At 51.6% G+C, this 25,450-nt stretch overlaps 1 protein-coding gene across 3 annotated transcripts; it reads right to left on the reverse strand.

Moving 5' to 3' along the window:
- Nucleotides 1-25,450, reverse strand: TEF (TEF transcription factor, PAR bZIP family member). Of its 3 annotated transcripts, none has more exons than XM_038550434.1 (4): nucleotides 25,161-25,450; nucleotides 10,560-10,877; nucleotides 4,742-4,962; nucleotides 1-3,579 (listed from the first exon to the last, which is right to left on the reverse strand). In XM_038550434.1, exons 1-4 carry the CDS (start codon nucleotides 25,267-25,269, stop codon nucleotides 3,364-3,366), a joined length of 864 nt encoding a protein of 287 aa, XP_038406362.1. In that variant the 5' UTR covers nucleotides 25,270-25,450; the 3' UTR covers nucleotides 1-3,363. The 3 variants fall into 3 exon arrangements, with proteins under 3 accessions (XP_038406362.1, XP_038406361.1, XP_038406360.1); XM_038550433.1 differs by lacking the exon at nucleotides 25,161-25,450 and adding an exon at nucleotides 15,308-15,460; XM_038550432.1 differs by lacking the exon at nucleotides 25,161-25,450 and adding an exon at nucleotides 14,800-14,980.

Consider the following 25,450-nt stretch of genomic DNA (forward strand, 5'->3'; position numbering starts at 1 on the left):
TTCTCATCTCAAAATATTTAATCTTGTCTTGAAAAGGACACATCCCCGACTTCCCTCCCGGCCACATCACTCCAGCCCACCAGCAGCGACACATTCGCACGCACACACGCACATAAGGCCAATGGGCTACAGTCTGCCTCTGCCCTCTCCGGCGGGGAAGGAGGGGCCTCTCCTTGCCTCTTTCCCCCAACAAGGGTAAAGGGGAGAGGGGCCCGCTGGAATGCCGGCTCCCAGGGGAGGACGCAGAGCCCCACACACTCTATCACATGCACTTAGAAAAATAAAACCAAGTGGTGTTCTGGCATCCCCAACACCGTAAGAGAGCAATATCCACCTGGAAGTCATCTTTGCCATTTTCTAGAAAAATTTATTGCACTTAATGAACAGATGTTAAAGGAGCTCTGGGGTGGGGCTTTGCCACGAAAACCAGGGGCTCTTTGCCCTTTGTGTTACCGGGAGCAGAGCTCCCAGGGTCACGGACGGAGCGCTGCCCGGCACAAACGGGCCCTCCTCTGCTGGTTCCCAGGCCTGCCACCCTGCCTCCGGCTGGAGGACCATATTAGCCCCCCGCAGCAGGGCGATGCTTACCCAGTCAAGGGTTAGTGCCCAATGCCCTCCCCAACCTCAGGGCCCGGACAGACAGCCCCCTTCCTTTGGCCACGGGTAAGAGTTACCCAGGTCCTCCACGAGGTGCTAGCCATCATGAAAGCTCTCTCTAAATATATATATTTCTATATCTAGATATACATTTATTATATGTATATTCTTCCAACATTCTAGCTCATTCATGATTTGTCTATTCTGAGGTTGCAACGAGGCTACCGTGGAGCTGAAGACGGGGAGCTCAGGAAGGCATGCGCCTCCCAAGCAATCACAAACCCACAGAAAGCCACCTCTGCTGGCTTCCCTAGCCTCCAGCGCTCCGTAGACGATGTCAAAGGTCTGAGCACAGGAGCCTCACTCTTTGGCTGTCAGCCCCAAGGAGGGAGTCAAGGAGACTCCCAATTCCTGACGGATACTGAGCAGGGAGCAGCCCTCTCCTGCTCCAAGCACCCGATTCTTAGGCCTGGGAAGGAGACACGCTTTCTCTGAGCGGTCCTCTTCCCCCAAATGTCCACTTCCGTGGACCACTCCTTCCTATCCCCGCCAGGCTCCTGACTCAAAGGAGCTCTTCTGAAAGAGGCCGGCAGCTACTCTCTTTCCAAGTAAGCACTTTGGGAAGGAACCAGACAGCCACTGCCTGGCAGGGAGGAAAAGGAGGGCACTGGGCAGGCAGAAGGTGAGACAGAGGAAAGACATCAGGCCATCATTCCACCGCTCAAGGGGGACATGGACACTAACCAGAGAGCAGATGTCCATCCTTAAAACAAAACAAAACACAACACAAACCATATACTTTCTGACCAAAGAAAAGGAAGAGCTTTTAAGCTGGAGGCTCTTCTACCAATTACAAAATGAAAACTGCCCTCTTGGTGGGTAGCCAGACCAGAGAGAGTGTGTCCGGGTAGGCAAGCTGCCCGGGGCAGGACACAGACATGCCGGATGCAACGGCCCTGTTGTGGTTACAATAGAGTGAGAGTGAATATGGGTTTTATAGAACCACAAAGTCAAAATCAGGAGGGAGGGGGTGGCCTCCCTTGGCCTCAGGGACCCTTGTCAAGTACCCTGGAAGGGCAGGTGTGCAGGTCCCTGGAGGGCCGTGGCATTCCCCTGGGGAGTGGCCCATGGCCGGTGCATGGTGTCCCCCGGTCTTAACATCTGTTATGAAAAGTCTTAAAGGGTCAGGGCACAGAACTTGGAGCCACCACTTTAAATAAAGCCAGTGGTAAGCCCGACAAAGTGCGCCTGTCACCTCTGACCCCTCTTTACCACAGGCTACCCGCCCTGAGCAAATAAATACACCCATCTCCAGGTGCCCTGGCTGACCACAGTGAGCAGAGGGTCCCACGTCTTTCCTCAATGAATCTTCCAGGTACAGCAAAAGGATGACTGAGTCCGCTGACACGAGAAAGGAACAGCTGTGAGATAGAGGAGCCACAGCTGCGAAGACCTCTTCCCTCCACATCATACCACAGCCAGCTTGTGTGGGTGGCCGGTGCCTCCTGGGAAACAGACCAAGGGGCCCCTTGCCCGAGTGGATGGCCCAAGAGCTGAGCTGTGAGCCCTGCGACCCCTTACCAAGTCCCGCAGACTGACACTCCTGGCAGCTCACACAGGGGAGGGATCCTGAAATAAGAACTGGGAAGCCCTCTTCTGCTTTTAGGGAAAGTGGGCTCTGGCCTGGCCCACATTGGAGAGCAGAGCAAGAAAAAAGGGGAACTTCTTGGGAAACATGCCCCAGCTCTCCGCCCACAATGTACGGGGTCGTGGAGGCCGGTTTTCTAAACACCATGCGGAAGGTGCATCCTGGCTCCAGGAAGTTAAGCTTCCTAGGCGAGAGGGGGGGGTTCCTTTTAAATCCAAGATCTGAGCGTGGTCACTCGGTGAAAAGAAACAGCAGGCTCCAAGGCCCAGTGTGGTGGGACAAATAAGTCTCAGGTGGCCTCCATGAGTGGCCTGGAGAAGAGATGAAAAGGCCTCCCTCTGCACTGTGGTCAAGACTCGGGAGACCAGCCGCCTGGGAGTCCCTCCTCCAAAGCAGATGAAAAATGGAGAGAGCCCACCGCCAGGGCCTCATCCCTGGCTTCCAGGCCTCAGAACCACAGGAGAAAAGGGGTGTGGGAGCTAAGAACAGCCTGGTGCGCTTCTGCTGTGGGCCCCAGACCCACACCCCATCCCAGGCCGAGTGGAGACCCTGCTCCCGTGGCCCGGCCCTGGGGGGATACTGTGGAGGAGCTGCTTTGTCTTTCTACCTCTGAGGGAGATGGGAACGGATGTTTCTCTCAAAGACTTTCTGGGGAGGGTGAGGTGGGTGACTGACGCACCCCACCTGGAAATGCGCCCCGCTACCTGAGAAGACGTTGGGCGACAAGGATCACGATTCATTCTGTGGAGACAGGCTCAATGGCCCAGGCCGGAGACTGAGGGAGAGTCAGGGAAGCCCGAGCCCCTGGTGAAAGGAGATCTGTACCCCAGAGGTCCCCTTCCGATTCAACTGGGACATCCAAGAATAGAAACTAAGGCTGATTCACCCGTCTACGTAGATTCTCTCGCATCCCCACGGGTGAGGAGGCTGGCCCCCCAGAGAAGTCGCCACGTGCGCTGGCCATGTGATAATGAAGCTTGAACGTGAACGCTCCTGGAGCAGGTGTGCCACCGTTCGACCATGACGAGTCATAAGTCTCCACGCGTGTGTGGGGTTTCAGGGAGCCCCCAGGCAGAGGTCTGAGGTGCAGGCAGCGCTGCCCAAGCGGGGGACACGGGTTACAAGGGCCCGTACTTGGTCTCATACTTGGACACGATGGTCTTACACTTGCCCACCTCCTTGCGCAGCTCAGCCACCTCCGTCCGCAGAGCCGTGTTCTCCTTCTCCAGGAAGGCTGCCCTGATGGTGATCTGGTTCTCCTTCAGGCGCCGGGCATCCCGGGACCGTTTGGCCGCTACATTGTTCTTCTTGCGTCTCGTCCAGTACTTTTCATCCTGTGGAGAAGTGTCCTTTGTGGGTTTCTCCTTGTTCCCCATGAGGGAACCCAACCCTTCCCTTCCTGCCAGCATTCTGCACCCCAGATTCCTCTTAAAACTCCATCTGGTGCAGCCAGCCAAAAGCTTGGACCCCAGGGAAGGAGCCACATGTGCCAAGGACACTGAAGGGCCCTAATCTTTACCCGGGCATGTGGAAGAAGCAAAGCCCTTGGGCAGTATATGTGGTGGAGGGAAGGGGACTCATGGTCACTGGTTCTGGGCTACTTCAACATAAGGCACTATCGCCTTGCCTCACTTCGACATTTTGGTTGTGGCTAAGGGCCGGCATCCTGCATCCAGTTCCCTGGGTTTAAATCTTGGCTGGAACTGTGTGAGTCTCTTAGCCTCTCATCTTTACGATGCGGGATAATAACAGTGACTCTGTCACGGAGCTGTCTGAGGGTTAAACAAGTTACAATGTATGAGGGGCCTATAGGCAGCACCTGGCACATGGTACAGACCACACAAACGTCTACCATTTTCACTGTCATTGCTACTGAAGGCTCAGAAGCCTCTGGAGAGACAGGTGTAGTTATTTCCATGTTACAGATGAGAAATCTGAGGCCTCGTAAGCTCTTGGTGGCAAAGTGGAGTTTGAACCCAGGCCTGCCAGATTCCAAAGCTTGGATGAAATATGTTCCTTTTGAATTTTTTTATAAGAAAGGATGGAAAGATTTTTGTAAAATCCTCTTCTCCCTCCCACTCTCTGAGTTCCTACAAGAGCATCAGCTTGAAAGCTGCCTTCTCCTCCCTGGGGATGGCAACATACAACTATCTTTTGTCCTTCAAAGCAAGGGCTTGTTCAACGCCAGTTCCCGTGGCCTAGTGAGCTCTGGCCCGAAGGCTGGGCCAAAGCCAGGAAGTGGGAACATCAACACAGTGGTGGCCGGGAAGAAAAGAAAGAAGCTACAGGGAGTCGCACTGGGGCCAAATGTTACCTGACTCTCTCTTTCTTTCTACCAACTGCTGCAGGATATGGCTCCACATGCTGAACTCATGCCTTTCTAAATGGTGTCCCCAAGGAGACAGGGTCCTCCACATGAAATTAAATGGGAGGAAGCACAACCCCTTGGCTCTTGAACCGATGCTGTACCTTTATTTATAACACATAGCAGGTTACCTTCTGCTCATCGGGGACAAAGACCTTCTTGGCCTTTTTGATCATGGGCTGGGGCTTCAGGTCCTCCTCTGCAAACTTGTGCTTCCGAGGGTTGAAGAGCTCCCCACCAGGGACACTGGAGAGGACCAGGTCAGCAGGGTCAGGATTGAAGTTCACATCTACCTCCACACAGTTGGGGTCAATGGGACTCGGTGTCTCCCTCTCCTTTTCCAGGGAGGATTCTGAAAGACACAGAGGCAGATGGTCCCAAAGCAGCTCACTGGACAGCAAAGACACGTCTCACACCTGGACACCTGCTTCAACCTCAAGGTTGCATCAGCCATTGCCACTTGGAGGGAAGAAAAACTGCAACAGCCTTAGCCCCAAAGCTGGCATAAGTGATTCACTTCAACAACACGAATTCTGTCCATTAGGAACAAAATGCTCAAAAGGAAACAGAGGCCCTTGAAAAACACAGGATTTTCCGATTGTCTCCTTCCCCCCAGAAATGTTAAGCAAAACATTAAATCATTATGCCCCCTAACTTCCTGTGGTTTCAAGTTCTCAAATAATGAGAAACAGCTGAATTCCTCTATGAACTATTATGCGCTAGGGACCCAGACTGAATGAAATGGCTTCCATTTTTGAGTCCCTCAAGACATTATTGGTCACAGCGTTCATTCAGTCTTAGGACAACTCTGAAAGGCAGACAGGTGTTAACCTTATTTTATAGATGAAGAAACTGAGGCTCAGAGAAATAGCCTGGTTTTCCCAGGGTCACACAGATGGTAAGTGACTAAAGTACAATTTGAGTCTGGGTCTGCTTGACTCTGAATCCTTGTTCTTTTCTACCCCTTCCGGCTGCCACTTTATAGTGGACATTGGATTAGAGGCACTTTCAGAATGCAAAGGTTGTGCATTATTAGAGAGAAGTTATAAAAAAAAAAACACCATCATACCTTTGGCCTACTCATTCAATGCTACTGATAGGAGTACACAAACTCTTAAGTCAACAGATATTTACTAAATATCTACCACATGCCAGGTACTGTCTTTGCAAAGACAAAGCAGCGCACAAAACAAGTAAAAATCCTAGCCTTCATGGAATGTTATTCTAGCGGGGGAAGGCTGACATTACACAAGATAAATTAAAAATATCTATAAAAGTGTTGGATGCCATGTGGCTATTTGGGAGGAGAACATTTCAAAAAGAGTGAACAGCAAGTGCACCAGGATGTACACAGGCAAGCAGTGGTGTATTCAAGAAACAGAAATGCAGCCGATGTAGCTGAAGTGAAAGGATGGGAGAAAAGAGTAACAGGACAGCTCCAGAACATAAAATACAGGGCTTTTAATCCCCAGAAAGCAGTGGTTTTCAACAGGGGATGATTCTGTCCCACAGGAGACACATGGCCACACAAGGAAAAGGGGCATGTTCCTCTGACATCTAGTAGGTAGAAGCCAAGAATACTGTTAAACATCCTCTAACGCACAGGACAGTCCCTCCCTCTACCCCAACAAAAAAAATTATCTGGTCAAAATGTCAATAGTCCCAGTGATTTGGACTTTTGCCCTGAGATGGGAGAAGCCACTGGAGGGTTCTGAGTGGAAGTGTGACATGGTAGGTTTTCTCCGGATCGTGTGCATAAACTCAGTGGATCCTATGAGAGGGGGTTAATTACAAAAAGGGCTGGACATCAGGAGAGTGAATGACCAGGGACCAATGTGGTAACTGTGGGAGTACTGCAGATGCCAAACCCTACACCCGCAAGACAAACAGCCAGGATGCCAAAGCCTGACAACTAGGACTCCCACACTTTGCAGGGAGGAGCAGATATGGCTGCAACCACTTTGTACACTATGTGGTGGAAACTACAAAGGCTGAAGGCATACGTGTCTGATGACCCAGCCCCATGGAAACACACAGACGTATTTACCAAAAGACATGCACATAAACGATCATGGCAGTGCTGTGCATAACCCAAAACTAGAAATGCCTCAAATGCCCATAAACCATAGAATGGACAAACGTGGTATGATCGATCATATAATGGAATCACTCAAGCAATGAAAATGAACAACCTGCTACAGGCACGTTATAAATTTCCTCACAAATTTGAGGAAAAGAAGCTGGACAGACCATACATACTACTTATGTCTTTTAACAGGAGAAACTGAAAAATTAAGAGACGGAATTTTACTTTCATTTCTACCATGTGTATAATTCTTCAATATAAAACTTACTTTACCTGTATTGTGGTTTTATTTCTGCCAGAGGAGTATTCCATAAGTATGTTTGTTTTTTGTTTTTAAGATTTATTTATTCATGAGAGACACAGAGAGAGAGAGAGAGATGCAGAGACACAGGCAGAGGGAGAAGCAGGCTCCATGCAGGGAGCCCAACGTGGGACTCGATCCCGGGTCTCCAGGATCACACCCTGGGCCGAAGGTGGCGCTACACCGCTGGACCACCAGGGCTGCCCTGTTTTTGTTTTTTGTTTTTTTATAAGTGTTGTTTTTTTCCTACTAAACATGATATTTCCTATTCATTCATTCATTCATTCATTCATTCATTCATTCGAGACACAGAGAAAGAGAGAGAGGCAGAAACACAGGCAGAGGGAGAAGCAGGCTCCACACAAGGAGCCTGATATGGGACTTGATCCCAGGTCTCCAGGATCAGGCCCCGGGCTGAAGGCAGCGCTAAACCACTGAGCTACCTGGGCTGCCCCATAAGTATGTTTTTTAAATATATTTTGTCAGTGTAAAGTGATTCATATGCCCCTATAATTTATATGTATATTATAAAGCTAGCTATAGGGATCCCTGGGTGGCGCAGTGGTTTAGCGCCTGCCTTTGGCCCAGGGTGCGATCCTGGAGACCCGGGATCGAATCCCACGTCAGGCTCCTGGTGCATGGAGGCTGCTTCTCCCTCTGCCTGTGTCTCTGCCTCTCTCTCTCTCTCTCTGTGACTATCATAAATAAATAAAAATTTTAAAAAAAATTAAAAAAAAAAAAAAAGCTAGCTATAGGTACTGATAAATGTCAGACCTTAAACATAATTACAATAGGCAAAAACAAACATCATACATAATACACATACATATATAATTAATATGTAATGCCAAGCATCTTTGGTGATGGAAATAACGATAGTGATGGCCTCTGGGTGGTAATGACTGAATTGGCGTCACAAAGCATTTCTGGGATACCAACTGTGTTCTATATCCTGATTTATGTGGTAGTTACATGGGTGGGTTCACTTTGTGAAGATTCATCGAGTTGTGATATGGGCACTTCTGTATGCCATACTTTATTAAGAAGGCTTACTTAGAAACAAAATTGGGGCAGATGGGTGACTGACTCAGTTGGCTGAACTTCTGACTCTTGGTTTCAGCTCAGGTCATGATCTCAGGGTCCTGGGATGGAGCCCATGTCAGGTTCTGTGCTCAGCTCAGAGTCTGCATGGTAGTCCCTCTTTCCCTTTCCCTCTGCCCCTCCCCTCCTCACTCTCTCTCTAAAATAAATCTTAAAACAATAACAACAACTCAAAGGAAAATGCCACTGAGACTGCCTAAGGTATAAAATGAAGACTCATTTCCAGCTCTGCCCCCTACCCATACATGGGCCCAGCCTTCTAGGACAATCTAATGGGCACAAAAATGAACTGCCTTCGGGCAGCCCGGGTGGCTCAGTGGTTTAGCGCCGCCTTCAGCCCAGGGCCTGATCCTGGAAACCTGGGATCAACTCCCACATTGCACTTCCTGCATGGAGCCTGTTTCTCCCTCTGCCTGTGTCTCTGCCTCTCTCTCATGAATAAATAAAAAATCTTAAAAAAAAAAAAACCAAAAAAATGAACTGCCTTCAAACAAGAATTCACCTGGAATCAGCGGAAGCCTCTATATCTCATCAGTTTACAAGAGAAAAACAAGGGGCAGAGGAACATGTTAAATGGTACTATAGGGCTACAGTCAGAAAAATCTAGCATTTGCAAAACTCTACAGACCAATGATCCAGTTTCTTCAACAAATAAATTGGAAAAAAAAAAAAAAAGAAGAGACCTTATAGATAACAAAGGATTTAAGAGACAAAACTAAATGAAATCTGTGGATCTTGTTTGGATCCTGATTCAAACAAACAGTAAAAGAGTAACTTTTTTTTAAAGATTTATTTGAGAGAGAGAGATTGAGCACATGTGCATGTGTGTGCATGTGTGTACAGGAGAGGAGCAGAGAGAGAATCTTATTTATTTATTTATTTTATTTTTATTTTTATTTTTTTTTCAGAGAGAGAATCTCAAGCAGACTCCTTGATGAGCAAGGAGCCCAACGTGGGGCTTGATCTCATGACCCTGAGATTATGACCTGAGCCAAAATCAAGAGTCAGACATTTATCCGATTGAGCTCCCCAGGTGTCCCTCTAAACAGTAACATTTCTGAGACAACTTTTTGGGAATTGGAATGCTGATGGATATACTGTCAACTTTTTATGTAAAATCGGTATTTTTGTTATGTTTTTTGGAAGAACCTTTAAATCTTACAGACATATTAAAATACGTACAGATGAGGGGGCAGCCCTGGTGGCTCAGTGGTTTAGCGCTGCCTTCAGCCCAGGGTGTGATCCTGGAGACCTGGGATGGAGTCCCACATCAGGCTCCCTGCATGGAGCCTGCTTCTCCCTCTGCCTGTGTCTCTGCCTCTGTCTCTTTCTCTCTCTCTCTTTCTGTGTATCTCTCATGAATAAATAAATAAAATCTTTAAAAAAAATACGTACAGATGAAATGATATAGTATCTAGAATTTGATTTTAAATAACCAGGTGAGAGAATGGAAGAAGTTATGGAAAACAAGACTGATTATGAATTAAGAATTATGGAAGGTGAGTGATAGTTACATGAAAGTTCATATACTAGTCTCTCATTTTTGTATTTGAAAATGTTTCTGTAATAAAAAGTAAGAAAATAAAATAAAAATAGAGCATGAGAATTCCTTGGGTGTGGGTCCCCTGGGTTCCACACCAACTCCTGGGATCCTTCATGGGAGCCATCAGCTTGTATGCCTGTAACTGAGCCTGCAAAAAACTTTGTAGGGCTCTCTGAGACAGCAGCCATGCCTCCTCTGAAGGGTTCATGTCCAAGCAGCATGAAAACCAACCAACCAACCAACCGACCAACCCACCCACCCACCTACCTCAAGAGGTAGAACAGAAAAAGAACAAGAGGATAAAGGAAGTGTCCTGAAGATGATGATGGTCCTGGCAGCAAGAATGCCTTGCTCAGGGCAGTGCCTAAGGAGTATCTGGCTTTGGAGTCAGGCATCCTGACTTCAAGTGCTGCCTCCACCACCTAGCAGTTGTGTGACCTTGGGCAAGTTACTTCTAATTTCCTCAGGTATAAAACAGGTATGAGAGTATCAATGTTACAAGGTTTTTGTCAGGATTATGTATTAATGCCTGGCATGCAGTAGGTTCTAAACAGATGTTACCTGGTATTATTATTATTATTGTTACTACTGCCTGAGCTTCCCAATAAGCTGTGGCAAAGTGCATGCAGACGCAAAGGGCAGTGTGCTGAGGAAAAGCAGCCTGGGATTTCCATCCTGTAAAGCCTCAGACTGGAAGGGTTCACTCCACTGTCCCAGCCATGTGCAGCACACCAACCTACAGAAAGGCCCAGACTGCGCTGATGTGGCTGCTATTTTTGTCTCCAGCCTCAGGGGACTGTGCTCAAGGGTGAGGAGCCAAGGATTTCTCCATGCTGCAGGCCCACCAGGACCTCTGAGAGAAAGACCTCACTGGGTGTGTGAGGGCCCTCTGGATGGGCCAGGTGGCCAGGCACCCACCTGTGCTGGACGCGGTTTCAGAGGCCTGAAAGACGGCAGTGGAGGAGGATGGAGGAGATGCCGTGGAAGAGCTGGCTGACTCCTTCCCTTCCAGCTCGGCCACAGGCAGCAGCAGGTTCTGGGCCAGGTGGGTGGGGCTGGCGGGGATGCCATTCTCCAGCAGGAACTCATCCAGGTCCATGTACTCCAGGTGGAAAGACTCGCCATCATAAGGGATGGTCTTGTCCCAGATGGGCGGCATGAGGGACGCTGAGACTGCCATGGTGCTGGCTGCCGCAGCCTCGTCTTCCTCCAGCTTCTCCTTCCCTTTTTCTTTATCTGCAGACACAAAATCTGTGATGAGACACCACACCAGAGGGTAATTCAACCTCAGGAGGTAAGCAGTGGGCCTCTCAGGCCTGACTCTTTTCCATCTGAGCCTTGACCCGTCCCAGCAATTTCAAGAGCCTGCTCTGCTCTCCAATTAAAACCTGTTGTTTGTCCCAGGCCCACTGGTCTCCTTCAGCGGTGGCAGCGTGGCCTCACCCATGCCTGGGCTTCCCAGAATGTTCTCCACAAGTTCTAGGGCCTGATGTGGTCCCAGGATTAATTCAGAATAGGCTGTGGGATTGGCATCTGCAGGAGAGAGGCTGCAGGGAGGAAATGGAGTTTCTGCTATCTTAGTAATATTTTAGGAAAGGATATTTTAGGATTCCTCAGGCCAAGAACTTTTGTGTTCTTCTGTCCTGTTCCCTCCAGCGAAGCTTCTCCACAGCAACCCAGCCTAGGGCTTGAATCTCAGCTGTGGCACCCACTTGCTATGTGTGATTTTAATCTCTCCCAGCCTCAGTGTCCTTCACTGTACATGAGAACAAAGCAACCTCTTTGGTGAAGACTAGAGATAACATTTTCTTAAAAAACATTTTTTTAAAGATTTATTTATTTATTCATGATAGACATAGAGAGAGAAAGAGGCAGAGACACAGAAGGAGGGAGAAGCAGGCTCCATGCCGGGAGCCTCGTGGGACTCAATCTTGGGACTCCAGGATAGCGCCCTGGGCCAAAGGCAGGCGCTAAACCGCTGAGCCACCCAGGGATCCCCTTTATTTTTTTATTTTTTTGTGTTTTTTTTGGGGATCCCCTTTAAACAACATTTTTATCTTCAAGTAATCTCTACATCCAACGTGGGGCTCGAACTTATAACCCCAAGATCAAGAGTTGTATGCTCCATTGACTCAGCCAGCCGGGCACCCCTAGAGATAGCATCTGAACATGTCCTGTAGGGTTCCTGGCACACAGCAGGCATTCGCTATTACTGTGAGCTCACTGAGGGCAGGGACTACATCTAATTCATTTCTACATCTGAAAGACCACTATGGGAGCAAGCTGAAGAAAAATGTGCATACTGAATGAAAAATGCTGGGTTTGCAAACTGACTCCCTTTTGGTTTATTGGATAGAGGGCTTGGAGCTGTCTTTTCAGAACCTATTTCAGAACAAGCATTTCAAGAGCCTTCTATCTCTGAATAAGCAGGGAAGACTGACGGCAGGTTTTCTGGAAAGAAGGACAGGGCTGGAGCTGAAGTAGAAAAGCTTGTTTCCTCCTGCCCCCCCCCCGTCCCCCCCCCCCCCCCCCCCCCCCCCCCGCCCAAAGCTTGTTCCCATTCAAAGCAAAACTAATCAATTAGTGGAGACTGGATCCCACCTAATTGTCTCAGCCCAAAAGCTATGCACATAGATACCCAAGAACGGGCAAATTAAGGGGAAAAAAGATGAAAGAAATGTGACAAGGTTAGAAGGGAATCAAAGGGAGGCTAATCAGGGAAGTGGGAGATAAAATCATGACAAGTTCATAATGGGCCTTCAAATTGAGGGAGACAACTTTGAACTCTGGATTCTGAAGTGAAAAAGACAAATCAAATATGATTATGTCAGAAATAAACCAGTCATGCGTGTACTCCTAGACCACAGTCAGTCAGAAAAGCAGCCTGTTGGTCCAATAAAAATGAACACACCCAGTGTGTTAAAAAGGTGGAGGTTTTGACAAACAGAATTTGTTCATGCCTTCTAACCTGAGTTGTTGCAACTGCCTTCTGTACCAAGCTTGGGTGGGCTGGGAGGGCCAGGTGGCCTCCTTGTTCTACTCCTCTGAGATCTGACTCTACATTCTGTTCAGAAACGACTGTGCCCTATGTTGGATCGGATCATGGGAATCAAAGGAGGCAGGAAAAGGGAAGAGACAGAAAAACAGCCATACTGAAGGACACATACCAATAAGTTCCAGGCTTTACTTGGCATAAGCAATTAAAAACATATTTCTTAAAAAATTTTTCTTTTTAAAGATTTATTTATTTCATAGAGAAAGAAAGCATGAGTGGGAGGGGCAGACAGAGGGAGAGGGAGAGAGAATCTCAAGCAGACTCCACTCCGTGCGCTGAGCCCAATGCAGGGCTCAATCTCAGAACCCTGAGATCATGACCTCAGCTGAAACGAAGAGTCAACTGCACCACCCTGGCGCCCCTAAATTTATTTTTAAGTAACCTCTATGCCCAATGTGGGGCTTGGACTCAAGATCCCAAGATCAAGAGTTGCACATTCTACTGAGCCAGCCAGGCACCCCAAGAATATTTTAATCAGTGTTTTTATATATATATATATTTTTATAAATTATAGTCAGAGTTTTAATTATACGAGATGATAAAGGTCTAGGCCCATTACTTAGGTCACAGGGATGCACATCAGTGGTTGCCAGTGATAGTGTAAAAAGCACCAGACCAGGCTGAGAGCTGTAAGACCTAGTTATGTGACCTTGAGGAAGCACCCTCACCTTCTGAGCCTCAGCTTTCCTCATCTGGGGAATGGGAGTAATATCTTATAGGACTGCTATGGAAGACTACATACGATTATGTCAAAGTGCTTTGTAAGCACTGTGTGAATACAAGGTAGAATTATTGTTATAGATGGTGGCTACTTAGTAATCTTGAATAAGAACCTGAGAGATGTGCACACCTGTCCCAGTAGCTCCTCTCATCCCCATCATCTGGAACAAAGCACTACCTTCCAAACAAAGAAAAGGGTCTGTGCACATGAGGTTCCAAAGCAGAAGGGGAGAGCCTGGCCTTACCTGATGTGCTGAAGCTATTTATAACCCAATAGTGACAGCCACAGAGATGGGAACCTCAGCACACACTCAGAAAAAAAGGAGAAACAGCATTTTTTAAAAAGAAAATTAATTCCTCAAGACAGGTAATTTACAGAAGGCTTATTCCTTTCCAAATCCTTGAGCCACACTGATGGTTCTCAGAAATTCAAAGATCTCAGACTGAAAACATACTTCAATGCAGCTCAAACTTCACAATAGGTAGCACTCCTCCTGTGCCCTGAACCTCCGGTTCTCAAAGGCCAAAAAACAGGCCAAACCTGCTTTCCACACAGGCTCCAGGGTCCTTTGTGGCCTAGGAAGCAAGCAGCAGCCCAGCCCTGCCACAGTGGCCCCAAAGTCTAGGGTCAGCCCCAACAAACCAGGTGAAGGGCCACAGTGGCCTCGTTCTGACTCTCATCCCCCTACCTGCCTCGCCCCAACCTCCCCCTGGGAGGGCACCTGGCATCCCTTCTCCTGACACCCCTCCCCCACCTCAGCAGCGGAAAATCTCCCCGGTGTACCTAGTAGCTGGGGATACGCACATGCAGGGATGAAGAAGGGTCCTCCTCCCAGGAGCAGGGAAGTCCATATACAAAGACAATCCACCACCGTATGTCAGCGCTTCTCAAACTTTGGTGGACTTTGGAATCACAGAGGTGGGGTGCTCCTTCAAATGCAGGTTCCTGTCCCAGCAGCCGCAGACTGGGTGGGCGAAGGGTGGGGCCCAGGAACCAGCATTTTAAACTAGCATCCCCAGTGATCCTGCTGCAGGCATCCCCAGGGAAGGCGCCCTGGAGCGCCCGCTAAGAGGCTGCTACGACCCCCATCAGCCTCCTCAGTAACCCCTACACGTCGCGCGCGCCCTGAGGCGGCCCCAATGAACCTCCTCACCGCGACCCCCACCCCACCTCTCCCTCCTGCCCCTTCCCCGCCAACCTCCATCTGACCTAGCCTCTCGCTAGCCACCCCGACCTTCTCTTCCCAACGCCCTCGCCTCGCCCTCCGCGGCCCTCCGCAGGACGGCTACACCCTGACCTCCGACCTCCCCGGCCCCGCCCTCGCAAGGCCCCGCCCCTGCAGAAACCCCGCCCCCGGGCGCGCGCGGACCCCCTCCCCTCACCGAGGCGCGCCTCCCGCGGGGGGTTCTCCATCAGCTTCTTCAGGACCAGCGGGAAGGAGCCCGGCAGGCCCCTCTCCCCAGCTGCGCGCCCCGGCCCGGGGCCCGGCCCCGCCTGCGGCTCCACAGGCGGCTTCTTTCCGCCGCCCGCGTCCGACATCGTGCCCCGCGCTCTGCTCGCGCGCCTCGCCTCCCCCGCCCGCCCCCCGAGATGGGCCGGAGCCGTGCGACCCGCAGCAGCTGCCGACACGGGCAGCTACTGCGCAAGCGCCCAGCAGCACCCCCACCTCCCTCCATCCCTACCCCGCCTGCGGACAGGCGCTGGCATATTAATTATTCATGAGGCCAGGCCAGCGTCCCCGGATCGCGGCTTCGGATTGGCCCATCCTGCGAGGAGGGCAGGCGCAGCCTTCCGGGCCGTGATTGGTCCGGCCGCCGGGGTTAGCGCGGCACGTGTGGGGCCAGGTGAGGAGCGACGCCGGAGGCCCCGCCCCATCCGCCTCTGTGTCACCTGATTGGCGCCGGCTGGAATCGGTGTCATGGGGCCTCTTCGGCCGCAGCCCCTTATCCTCAACCCGTGGTTGCACCTTCGCCTCCCTCTTCACAACCCCCGCCCTCCTCCCAGACCACCGCAGCCGTTCCCCCTTCCCTCTCATCGCAATCTCGCCACCTCCTGACGCGCCACTGAAGGGAGCTGGGCTGGGCGAGGCCGGGCCGGCCGGGGGAGCCTATCAAGTGGCCGGCTCGGGCCGCGCGTCCGGCCCCCCGTGGGTCACGTGGAGCCGCAGCCGAGTCTAGTAGCGGGGGGAGGGGGAAGAGGCGGAAGGCGCGGTGCAGCCAATGGAGGGCGGGGGCGGGGTCCGGGGCGGTGCACGAGGCGTAGCACGTGCGGGGCTGCGGAGGGGAGGGGAGGGGAGGGGAGGGGAGGGGAGGGGCGGGGCGGGCCTTTCTGTTCCGGGGACTCTGCCCAGGGTCGTGGGACGGGAACGCGAAAACCTGGCGCGCGCCCCTCCTCCTCCACGACCCAGAGGTTGGCTGAGGCCAGGGCCGCAGACGGCGACCTGCCCTGCCCGTAGGGCTGGCTGGCCTGGCCGCGGCTGCGGGGCAGGGGGGCCGGGGGGGGGGGGTGGTGTCAGGTTCCCCACGGATCCGGGTGCTGTGCGGGTGTGGCGGCCAGATAAACACTAGCGTGGAGGGCGCGCTCTTGAGGCCCGCGGGTGGCCAGAGAGGGGCTGCCTTGCGCCGCGGCCAGGGCCACGCTTCGTCCTCCCCTTCACTAGCTTGTGACCTTGGGAAAGTCCAGTGGCTTCACTAGCGCCTGCTTCCTCATCCATAAAATTAAGGGGTTGGGCTCCTCTGTAAAATCCTAAACAGCTCTGCAAGTCCTGTACCTCACTAGGACTTTCCCTTCCTTTTCCTAGAGAAAAGCGAAACAAAACACAATTTCTTTTCGCAGGGTACCGATTACACCCTTTGCGGGAGAACCTCCTCTTAAAACACGAATAGTCCCTGAGAATTCCTCAGGAGACAGTCGAAGTGTAAAATGTGAGTGGGTACCGTGGAGACGGGAGAGCGCCCAGAACTTTGTCCCTCATTAGAGCACAAATTACACTCTGCTTTGCACCCAAGCTGTGCTGGCCTCTGCCGGCCTCTAAACTCCCCTGGGGGCGGGGGAAGGGGTGGGGGGCTTGGCCTGTTGATCCGGTTTCTCACCAATGAGCCTGGGGCTTCCAGTAGCCAGGCTGGGGAGCGGCAGAGTACAGGCCTTGGTGCACAGAATAGGTTCCGGACGCCAACACCCGCCTAGCTGAAAGCTGGCCAGCTGATGCAATCAGGATTTTGCTGGAAGTTGAAGAGGAAAAAGAAGTGGGGCCCCTGAGCAAACCTGGGAAGCAAGAGTTTTGAAGGGATTCTGGGGGAATGGTTGGGCCAGGGTCATGGCATCTGGCTCCAAATTCGAGTTCTCAATTGCCACACACGTGACACTTTGGTCACCTTCTGGTTCGTGTCTCCAGCCAATGGCTTCACATCTCCAGGCCTCCTTTACTGGTATATCAAATGGAGGTAGGGCAGGGTCTACCTTGTGGGGCTTCCAGAAGCCAATGCACTGCAGAATTGTAAATGTGCAACAAATGGTAGTCTTCATAATTTTACTAAACATGGCTACAAACCCACTGCTCGGTGTATGCTGATTCTCTGTTTAGTAGAAACACTAAGCTGTGCACAGATTTGTTGCGTTGTGGCCTTGTTGGTGGGAGTTACGTATGTGGTTAAACAAAAATATCTTAGGGGGACTCCTGGATGGCTCACTTGGTAGAGCATGGGACTCTTGATCTCAAGGTTGTGAGTTCCAGCACCACACTGGATGTAGAGAATACTTAAAAATAAAATCTTAGGGGTGCCCAGGTGGCTCAGTAGGTTAAGCATCTGCCTTGGGCTCAGGTCATGATCTCAGGGTCTTGGGATTGAGTCCTAGGATGAAGTCCCCACATCACACTCCCTGCTCAGCAGGGAGTTTTGGGGATGTCTGGGGGCTCAGTGCTTGAGCGCCTGCCTTCGGCCCAGGGCATGATCCTGGAGTCCCAGGATCGAGTCCCACATTGGGCTCCCTGCATGGAGCCTGCTTCTCTCTCTGCCTTTGTCTCTGCCTCTCTCTCTCTGTGTCTCTCATGAATAAATAAATAAAATCTTAAAAAAAAAAAAAAAAAGGCTGGTTTGGCGGTGGAGAGACTTGCTGCGTTAGTTAAATGTCTTATTTTCATGGCTACCATGACATTATTGAAGGGGTAAAAAAATAAAACAATTTTCAAGGTATTAGAGGAGGATTTGTCATTTAACAATGGAAAGTTGTAACATTTGTTTATAACAAGGGTGGATGTAGTAAGGAGTAAAGATTCAGATATCTTTGTAAGCTACAGTTATCCAAAAGGCATAATGCCAGCTCTACTTACCACTCAGCCTGGAGCAACTAACCTAACAGGCAAGCAACACAGGTTGGAACTTTAAAACTCAGTTTTGATTTCATTCTCTTTTCATGTCCTGACACTCCCCATGTGTGTGTATTGGTTTTTTTTTTTTTTTTTTTCTCCTGGATAACCACAGGGTAAATGGTGTGTCACAAACACTGTGGGAACATTATAAACATGTTCTCTCTCGTGCTTGCTTGCAAGCTAGGAGGTTAGCTACGTTGTGGACTGGCAGCGTTCAATAGCACCACTCTGGAGGTGGGGCGAGAGCCATTCCATTCTGGGCTTCCTTCTCTAGCTGAGAGGGGGGAGCCATAGCACCTCTGGCTAGCCTGTCTCCTGTCAATCGGTAAAGTGGGAATAACAGCGTGGCCTCACCCCTTCTCGTGGTGGAGGAATAGATGTTGTGAGAATTAGCTGATTTCCATAGGGTGTGTGAGCCCTGTGAAGAAAAAAGCTCCATAAAAAGGACATGTCATTACACAGTTAAGACTTTAAGGTATTGGGACGCCTGGGTGGCTCAGTGGTTAAGTATCTGCCTTTGGCTCAAATCATGATCCCGGGATTCTGGGATTAAATCAATCCTGTATCAGGCTCCCCACAGGGAGCCTGCTTCTCCCTCGGCCTATGTCTCTGCCTCTCTTTGTGTCTCTCATGCATAAATAAACACAATTAAAAAAAAAAAAAGACTTTAAAGGTATGAAGTGGGATCTCAGTGTCCTTTAGTGACAGGGTTTCAATGCAGTGATTTTTGAGAGAAGTGTGGTCCAGGGGTGAATTTGTGGGCTTGGGGGCAGGCATGGGTTGGATCTCCTCTCAGCTGCTGACTGGCCACATGGCCTTGGGCCTGTGACTTCTCCTCAGCCTCCTATTTGTCTCTCAGAAACCAGGGTAGATATGCATACCTCACAGAGCAGTTGTGAGGATGAGAAGCATGAGAAGCGATCTCAAGCGCCTGCCAGAACAGTATGTGGCATGGAGTGGGTGGGCCTCCACCCTTCCCCTTCATTCAGGTTGTGTCAGGTCAGGAGTAGAATTATTTTGGGAGGCTGGGTTCCAGAGTCAAAGCTACAGCAGAGATATGGATGTGAAATGTCTGTTTTCCAGAGCTAGACTGGCTTTAAATTCTCTTTAGTGTTTCGGGAACCTGCTAACCAACCCAAGTTAAAAAGGTAATTAAGGGGGAAAAAAAAAAGGTAATTAAGGGGTGCCTGAGTGGCTCGGTTGGTTAAGGGTCAGACTCTTGATTTCAGCTCAGATCTTCATCTCAGGGTGATGAGTTCAAGTCCCTCATTACGCTCCACACTGGGAGTGGAGCCTACTTAGGAAAAAAAAAAAGTACTAAAAAAAACCCAACCCAACTTACTTGAGCATATGCAGAACAAGTGCCTTTTGTTAAGCCATTATGCCAATTCAGAGTATTATTATTTAAACTTGAGTTTCAGAGGAGCTAAAACTCCAGCAAGGGAGCCTTTGGCCACAGCGATCCATTTGGCCAATGTTGAGCATCTAGTAGAACAGTACCACTTCCAGTCTTCCGACTTACTGAGCATGGTGTGTGTAAGAGCAGGACAATGAGAAGGCTTCCACGGAGCTCCAACAAAGCCCAGTCGTCTGTGTGCTTTGCCAGTCCCCAATGCAGGAGAGCACAAAACTTGGTTCAGGGTAGTAACTCAGTAAATATTTGTTGGCTCGCTTTGTTGGCAGTGCTGCTAGGAAGGTTGACAAAATCTTTCAGAGCCAAGTCCTATACATTTGGAACATTATTGACATTAAATAACAGTCATTGTGTTGATTCACAGTCGAACGTGGAATAGCAAACATGAGCCATCTTCGATGGCAAGTCCCCTAGCACAAGGCTGGCCAACAACCCACATACCTGTGGCTGCATAGTTCTGGGCTGTGGTTTGTACCTTGGTCTCAGTGTGCTCTAGGGGAGAAGTGGTGGGTGGAGGCTCTTCACTAACTCTTGCCCATCTCTTCAATACGAGTTTCCTGTTTGGCTTGCCTCTTGTCCACCCCCAGGGTTCGGGTTACAGATGGAGCGCTGCCCGAGAGTGCCATTTCCAGAGAAGCCATCACCTCCAGCCTCTGCCACGTCTCAACAGCCACCGACAACCATGGTTTCTCCAGTGAAAGCTGTGCTGATGGTGCAGCCGTAGGGTGTGGGCTCTGGAGTCAGACCATCTGGGTTTAATTCCTACTTTGCTTGCTAACTGTGTGACCTTGGACAAGTTACTTAACCTCTCTGTGCCTGAATGTCAAAAGCAAACCCTTCAGGCACGCCCCTGAGAACAGCACTTGGCACCCAGCAAGCGCTTGGTGGAAGTTAACTCAGCCTAATTGCATTTTGGGTTGTCCTGGGAATACCTCATTCCTCCCCACCTGCCACTTCCCCAAGAACAGTGGGGGTGGGCAGGGACTCTCAGGCAGGGTTATGACAGCTCCAGGCTTCTTTATGATCTCCAGGGCCCTGCAAGTTCTCCCCTCTTCAGGTCTCTCCACCTCCCCCCTCTACCTCTTGTCCCCCTTGCTCACTTTCTGCAGCCACAGTGGCCCTTTATTCCTCAAACAGGTGTTTTTTCTGACCCAGAAAAGGGCCTTTGCAGGTGCTATTCCCTCAGCCTGAAAGTTCTAGGTGTTGCTCATTCTTCCTCCCTCTCTGGACCTCTGCTCCCATGTCACCCCCTCTGAGAGGCTGGCCCTGACCCTCCTCTTTGCTGATTGTCTCTCCCCACTGGAATGCAAACACAGGTGTGTGTTGGGGGGGAGTGTTTGCGTCATTCACCCACCCCCAAACCCATGCCACAAGCATAGCAAACGCTCAATAAGCGATTAGATGACTGAGGAGATCCTGTGGGAATCCTGTGGGAAAGGATGAGCCCGGAGCAGGCCGAGCTGGGTTGGGATCCTTGATAAGTCTGTGGCCTTCCCTTTACCAAGCATCCATCTCCTCATCGTAGAATGGATGATCCTACCTCCCTTGCAAAGCCATTCCACAAGTGGTGACGTAAAAGCTCACATTCAGGAAACTGGTTCTTAGAATCAGGATTCATTCCTTGGGCAGTGTCACCTTGGGTCAGGCTCCTAAAGGTGCGAAACCATCTGCAAGGGGCACTCTTAGACTCAACTGCCAGTTTCTGGCACTCGGTAAGAATGAATTTATCACATTTCTCTGTGATTGGTGATGGTGGGGAACAAATAGAAAAGAAAGCTTGAGTCCCTAATGTGGGAGCAAAGAAGAGAGGCTAGTCCACACACTGGCCTGAGGGTAGCTGATTCCTCTAAGTGCATTTCCTTACCATTTAGAGGTGGTAGGATTCAAGGAGCTAATGTACCCAGTATATAGAAGACCCCCACCCCACCACCGCCTCCTCCTTTTCCCTAAAAGCAAACTCCACAATTTCTCAGTTTCTCTCTGGTTCCACCAGGCTGGGTGTGGAGGCAACCACATGGACTTTTCCTGAGGCCAAGCTCAGAACAGCCCAGGGTGCACTGAGTCTACTTCTTGGCCCACTCAACACAGTCCTCCCAGAGGAGGACACCCAGGCTCTCTCCGTGCACCCCTGCCTCTGCCCTAGCACGTCCCACTGGGATCCCGCCTATTACTCGGCCCTTGCTCTGGCCAGCACAGCTGGTACCGGTGGGTGCAGACAATGGCACCATGCCCCAGGAGCCTCAGCACCCATTTCCAAGGAGACAACCCTGTGTATGCTCCCACAAACTTGCAAGATCCAGTTCTTTCAAGGAGAATATCCTCGGGAAGGAGAGTCAAAAGAGGGGAATGGAGGGTCAGATTACAAATGTGATGTTGGTGGAAGGAGCATCATGCCAGGCCCAGCTGCTGTCTCTCACAGGAAAACAGTGTAGCAGGGATCCCTGAATGGCTCAGGGGATCCCTGAGTGGCTCAGTGGTTTGGTGCCTGCCTCTGGCCCAGGGCGTGATGCTGGAGACTTGGGATCGAGTCCCACATCAGGCTCCTGCCTGGAGCCTGCTTCTCCCTCTGCCTGTGTCTCTGCCTCTCTCTCTCTCTGTCTGTCTATCATGAATAAATAAATAAAATCTTAAAAAAAAAAAAAAAAAAAGAAAACAGTGTAGCACTTCACAGTGTGCAAAGGCTTCTCCATAGGAGAATTCATCTAATCTTGGCATGAATACCTGTGAAGCAGGTATTCTTTGTACCTTGTACAGATCGACGGTGGGGGGCCTGTCAAGGATTCCCTGTTGGGTGACCCACAAGGGATTCTAGTCAGAAGCTCCCGGAGGCAGGTACCCTGACTGCCCAGCTCAAAGTAAGGGTCTTGTTAAACCTCTGAGGTGGGGGTGGGTGGGGGGATGGGGAGTGTTCATGCCACACAGCTCCCTGGATGCCTGAGAGACCAAAGCTGGCAGGAAAAGGAGGGACTAGCCTCTGAGCACGGCTGAGGCCCCATGGGTTGAGGGAAGGATAGGATGTAAAGATCTAACAGTGTGGTTGAGAGAAGCAGGGTCTTTCCAGAGGCTGGAGAAGGAAGTGAGAGAGAGAATGTGCGACTTGGAACAGAATCCCCTCTTGGAAGAGGATCCTCCAGAGAAAGAGCAGGCATGGAAACAAGAAACATCCTGATCCCTCTAGGGATCAGGGACCAGAGACAGAGAGAAACTGAGTCAGGACTCAGGGTACAGAGCCACTCTTTTGCTGGATATGAATTTGTCTGCCCTCAGGAAAGTCAGTCAAACTGGTGGCCACAGTGAGGGGCCACCAGGCAGCCATGGTGACCTGAAGCCAGGGGGGCTCAAGGCTGGTCAGCTCTGCTAGACAAAGTGCTTGACTAGGGACAGGAAAGAAGTGGAGGTCTGCACAGCCTGGTGGGGGAGGCCCAGGGGCAGCAAGAGGGAGAGAAGCCCCAAGATTGTATCTGAGGAAGCATCTCCGAACTAGAACATGGAGTGAGAGGCTGCAGGGGAGCAGGGTCTTGTGAGAGCGCACCTGGGATTTCTCACACTCGGCACGGGTTGCGTCTATAATTCCCTCATGCTGAACCCAAGATATGCTCTGCACGTGACCCAAAGGTGTGTGGAAGCAGTCACTGGGCTGGAGAAAGTGGAGAGCTTGTAAATAGGCCTCAGGCCCCCATGGAGAAACTACCCCTTTCACACCAAAACAAAGGGTGAGCAATCCTGGGGGTAGGCCTGCTTTCTGGGGCAGCTGGATGTTTCTCTTGTCTTCCTCCCATTGAAGTCAGATGCCAGGGTCGGGGGAAACAGGGAGAGAGAACTTGTAAAGTGCTTGCTACATGACTGCTGGAAATTCTAGTTCTGTATGGGATGTGTGGTCTTTTTACCAAGATATATTGGTTTTCAGGTAGATATGTTTATTTTCATTAAAACTATGGAGAGGGTCGCCTGGCTGGCTCAGCAAGTGGAGCATGAGACTTTTGACCTCGGGGTTGTGAGTTTGAGCCCCACGCTGAGTGTTGAGATTACTTAAAAATAAAGTCTTTAAAAAAAAAAAAAAGATATGGGGAATCTGGGAGCTTTGGAGAATGGTGACCGTGGTTTGGGAGCCATAATGAATGAGGTCTTTGTGGGGTGCACTAACACTGTTAGCTCTTCAACCTTCATCCCCTCATCTGCTCATTGGTATCCATCAGCCCCGTGGGGCCTCATGCTTCTGACCCCCAGTGAGATGCCACATGGGAAATCGATAAGAGGTGGCATGAGACTCTCGTTCATGACCCTTGGACCGACCTAGCCATACCAGACAAACTGAATTTCAGTCTGAACTCGCCAACTCTTGGAAAAGCTCTGCCTGAGAACCTGGGCAAGTCCCCTCAGTGCTGAACCCCAATTTTGCCCACCCATAGGAAGCAATGGGGACTGCCCAGCAGTTGTGGGGACCAGGGGCCAGCTGGGAGCCAGTGGCCAGCAGTTGCTGCCACATTTCAAAGGCTCTGTGATCCTAGTCCAAGGAGCAGTGCCCTGAGTCGCCCCAATAACCCTTTTCTGTCCAGCTGAGGGGTGTCCCTGCAGAGCTGCTGGCCACCCAGCTGCTCCCTGTGCACACACTGGGCCATCCTGAGACACCCTATCTTCCCCGGGCGCCTCTACCTCTAGCTCTTGGAAAGACTTCTAGCTTCACCCACCCACACAGCCCTTCAGAGATGGCAAGAAAGTCAGCTGTGGCTTCTCTGCCAGGCTTAGTTGAGAGTTTCCTGAAGAGACGGGCTCCTCTGGGTTAGCAGCCGGGGCCTGAGGCTACACGGGCATAGGAACTCCTCCTAGGACGCCTGCCTCTGAGGGTGGCCCCGACTGCCCCAGGATTCAAGCCACAGGGTGCGTGGTCTGAGGGGCCTGCGCCCAGAGCTCTGTGGGAGAGCCCACGGGGACCCTGCCCTGAGCTTGGGGAGCCACCTTCCTCCCTCGGGGAAGGGTCTCCTCACTCCCCAGAGGGTGAGGGCAGGGCCTGTGGTGTCTGTCCCCAGGCTTCAGAGTTTGGGAGTGGCTAAGAGTCCTTTGGAAGGAAGTCCTGCGGGGACACCCAGGGCTCTGGTGACAAGACAGATCAGGTGTCAGCACAGCTGGATGAGCAGAGAGGGGTCCCCCAAGGGGGCAGCTGGGGGTCCTAAGTCTGCTCCAGCAGCAGGAGACCGGGGGGCTCCTTTAAAGGCGCATGTGGATTCTGAGCAGCGAGGACCTGGGTGTGAGCCCCTGACATCTGAGCACAGAAGAGATTTGGAGAAACGTTTATCAGGAGGGAGTACTCTGAGCAGGCTGGCCCCCAAATCTAGCCATGGGCTTGTTTCTGCAGGCAGGCTCAGGAGGCACCTGGTGCCGGCTGCTGGCGCTGCCCCTCTGTCCACGCCCTCCTCTGCTGGCTCCCGGGCCCCGTGTTTGCCCGTGTATCCTAGGAACCGGGGCTGCGAGCCTGTGGTCCTGTTACATAACAGCTTCCATGCCATGCAGGGGTTCAGCCCTCCAGCGAGCGGGAGCCGAAGCAGGCGAATGGAGGAAAGCCTTTTCTCCAGACACCGGACACTGCCCAGATCTACAGCCTCCGCCAGCTGCCGCCACCCCACACACACAGAGGGAGGGAACTTAACACACAGTCGGCGGCGTTCAGTGCTTCTCCCAGCACAGTGCGCGGGTCCTGCCCATGCCCCACGTGAGCACAGCACCTGTCAGTGGCCGCACGCTGGCCAGGGCTCCCGGAGCCCACAGGCCCAGGAGGCAGCCCCTGAGCTGCAGTGGGGGCTCCCCACTCTCTCCCTCTCTGCACCCAGCCCTCCTCCTGCCCAAGAAGGGGGCCCAGGGCAGACCTCGAGCGGGGAGCTGCCCGTCCCGCCACCGTGCCTGCGACTGCCCCCACCCCTCGGGCACAGGGGCGGCCAGCCAACCCAGGCCACCTCCGTTCCTACCTGTCCTCTTTTCTGGCCAAGGCAGAGAGTGCTCCAGCAGGGACTTGAGGACCTCAGGCATGTCCATGGCAGGGGCCACTCCAATCCGGTCACAGCTCGACATGGACATGGCCCGGCGGGAGGTGCTTGCTTGGGGAGTTCAGAAGCAGCTAGAGAGGCAGGAGCTGGCCCGGGAGCCGCAGGCTCTGGAGGCGGGCGGGGCGGGAGCCCGAGGCAGCCAATGGGCAGTAGGGGCCCCGGCCCACCCGTCCACCCCCGGCTCGGCCGCCCGCCCGCCAGCTCTGGCTGCA

The sequence above is a fragment of the Canis lupus genome, chromosome 10 (assembly GCF_011100685.1).
Source record: "Canis lupus familiaris isolate Mischka breed German Shepherd chromosome 10, alternate assembly UU_Cfam_GSD_1.0, whole genome shotgun sequence".
NCBI classification, from domain to species: Eukaryota; Metazoa; Chordata; class Mammalia; order Carnivora; family Canidae; genus Canis; species Canis lupus.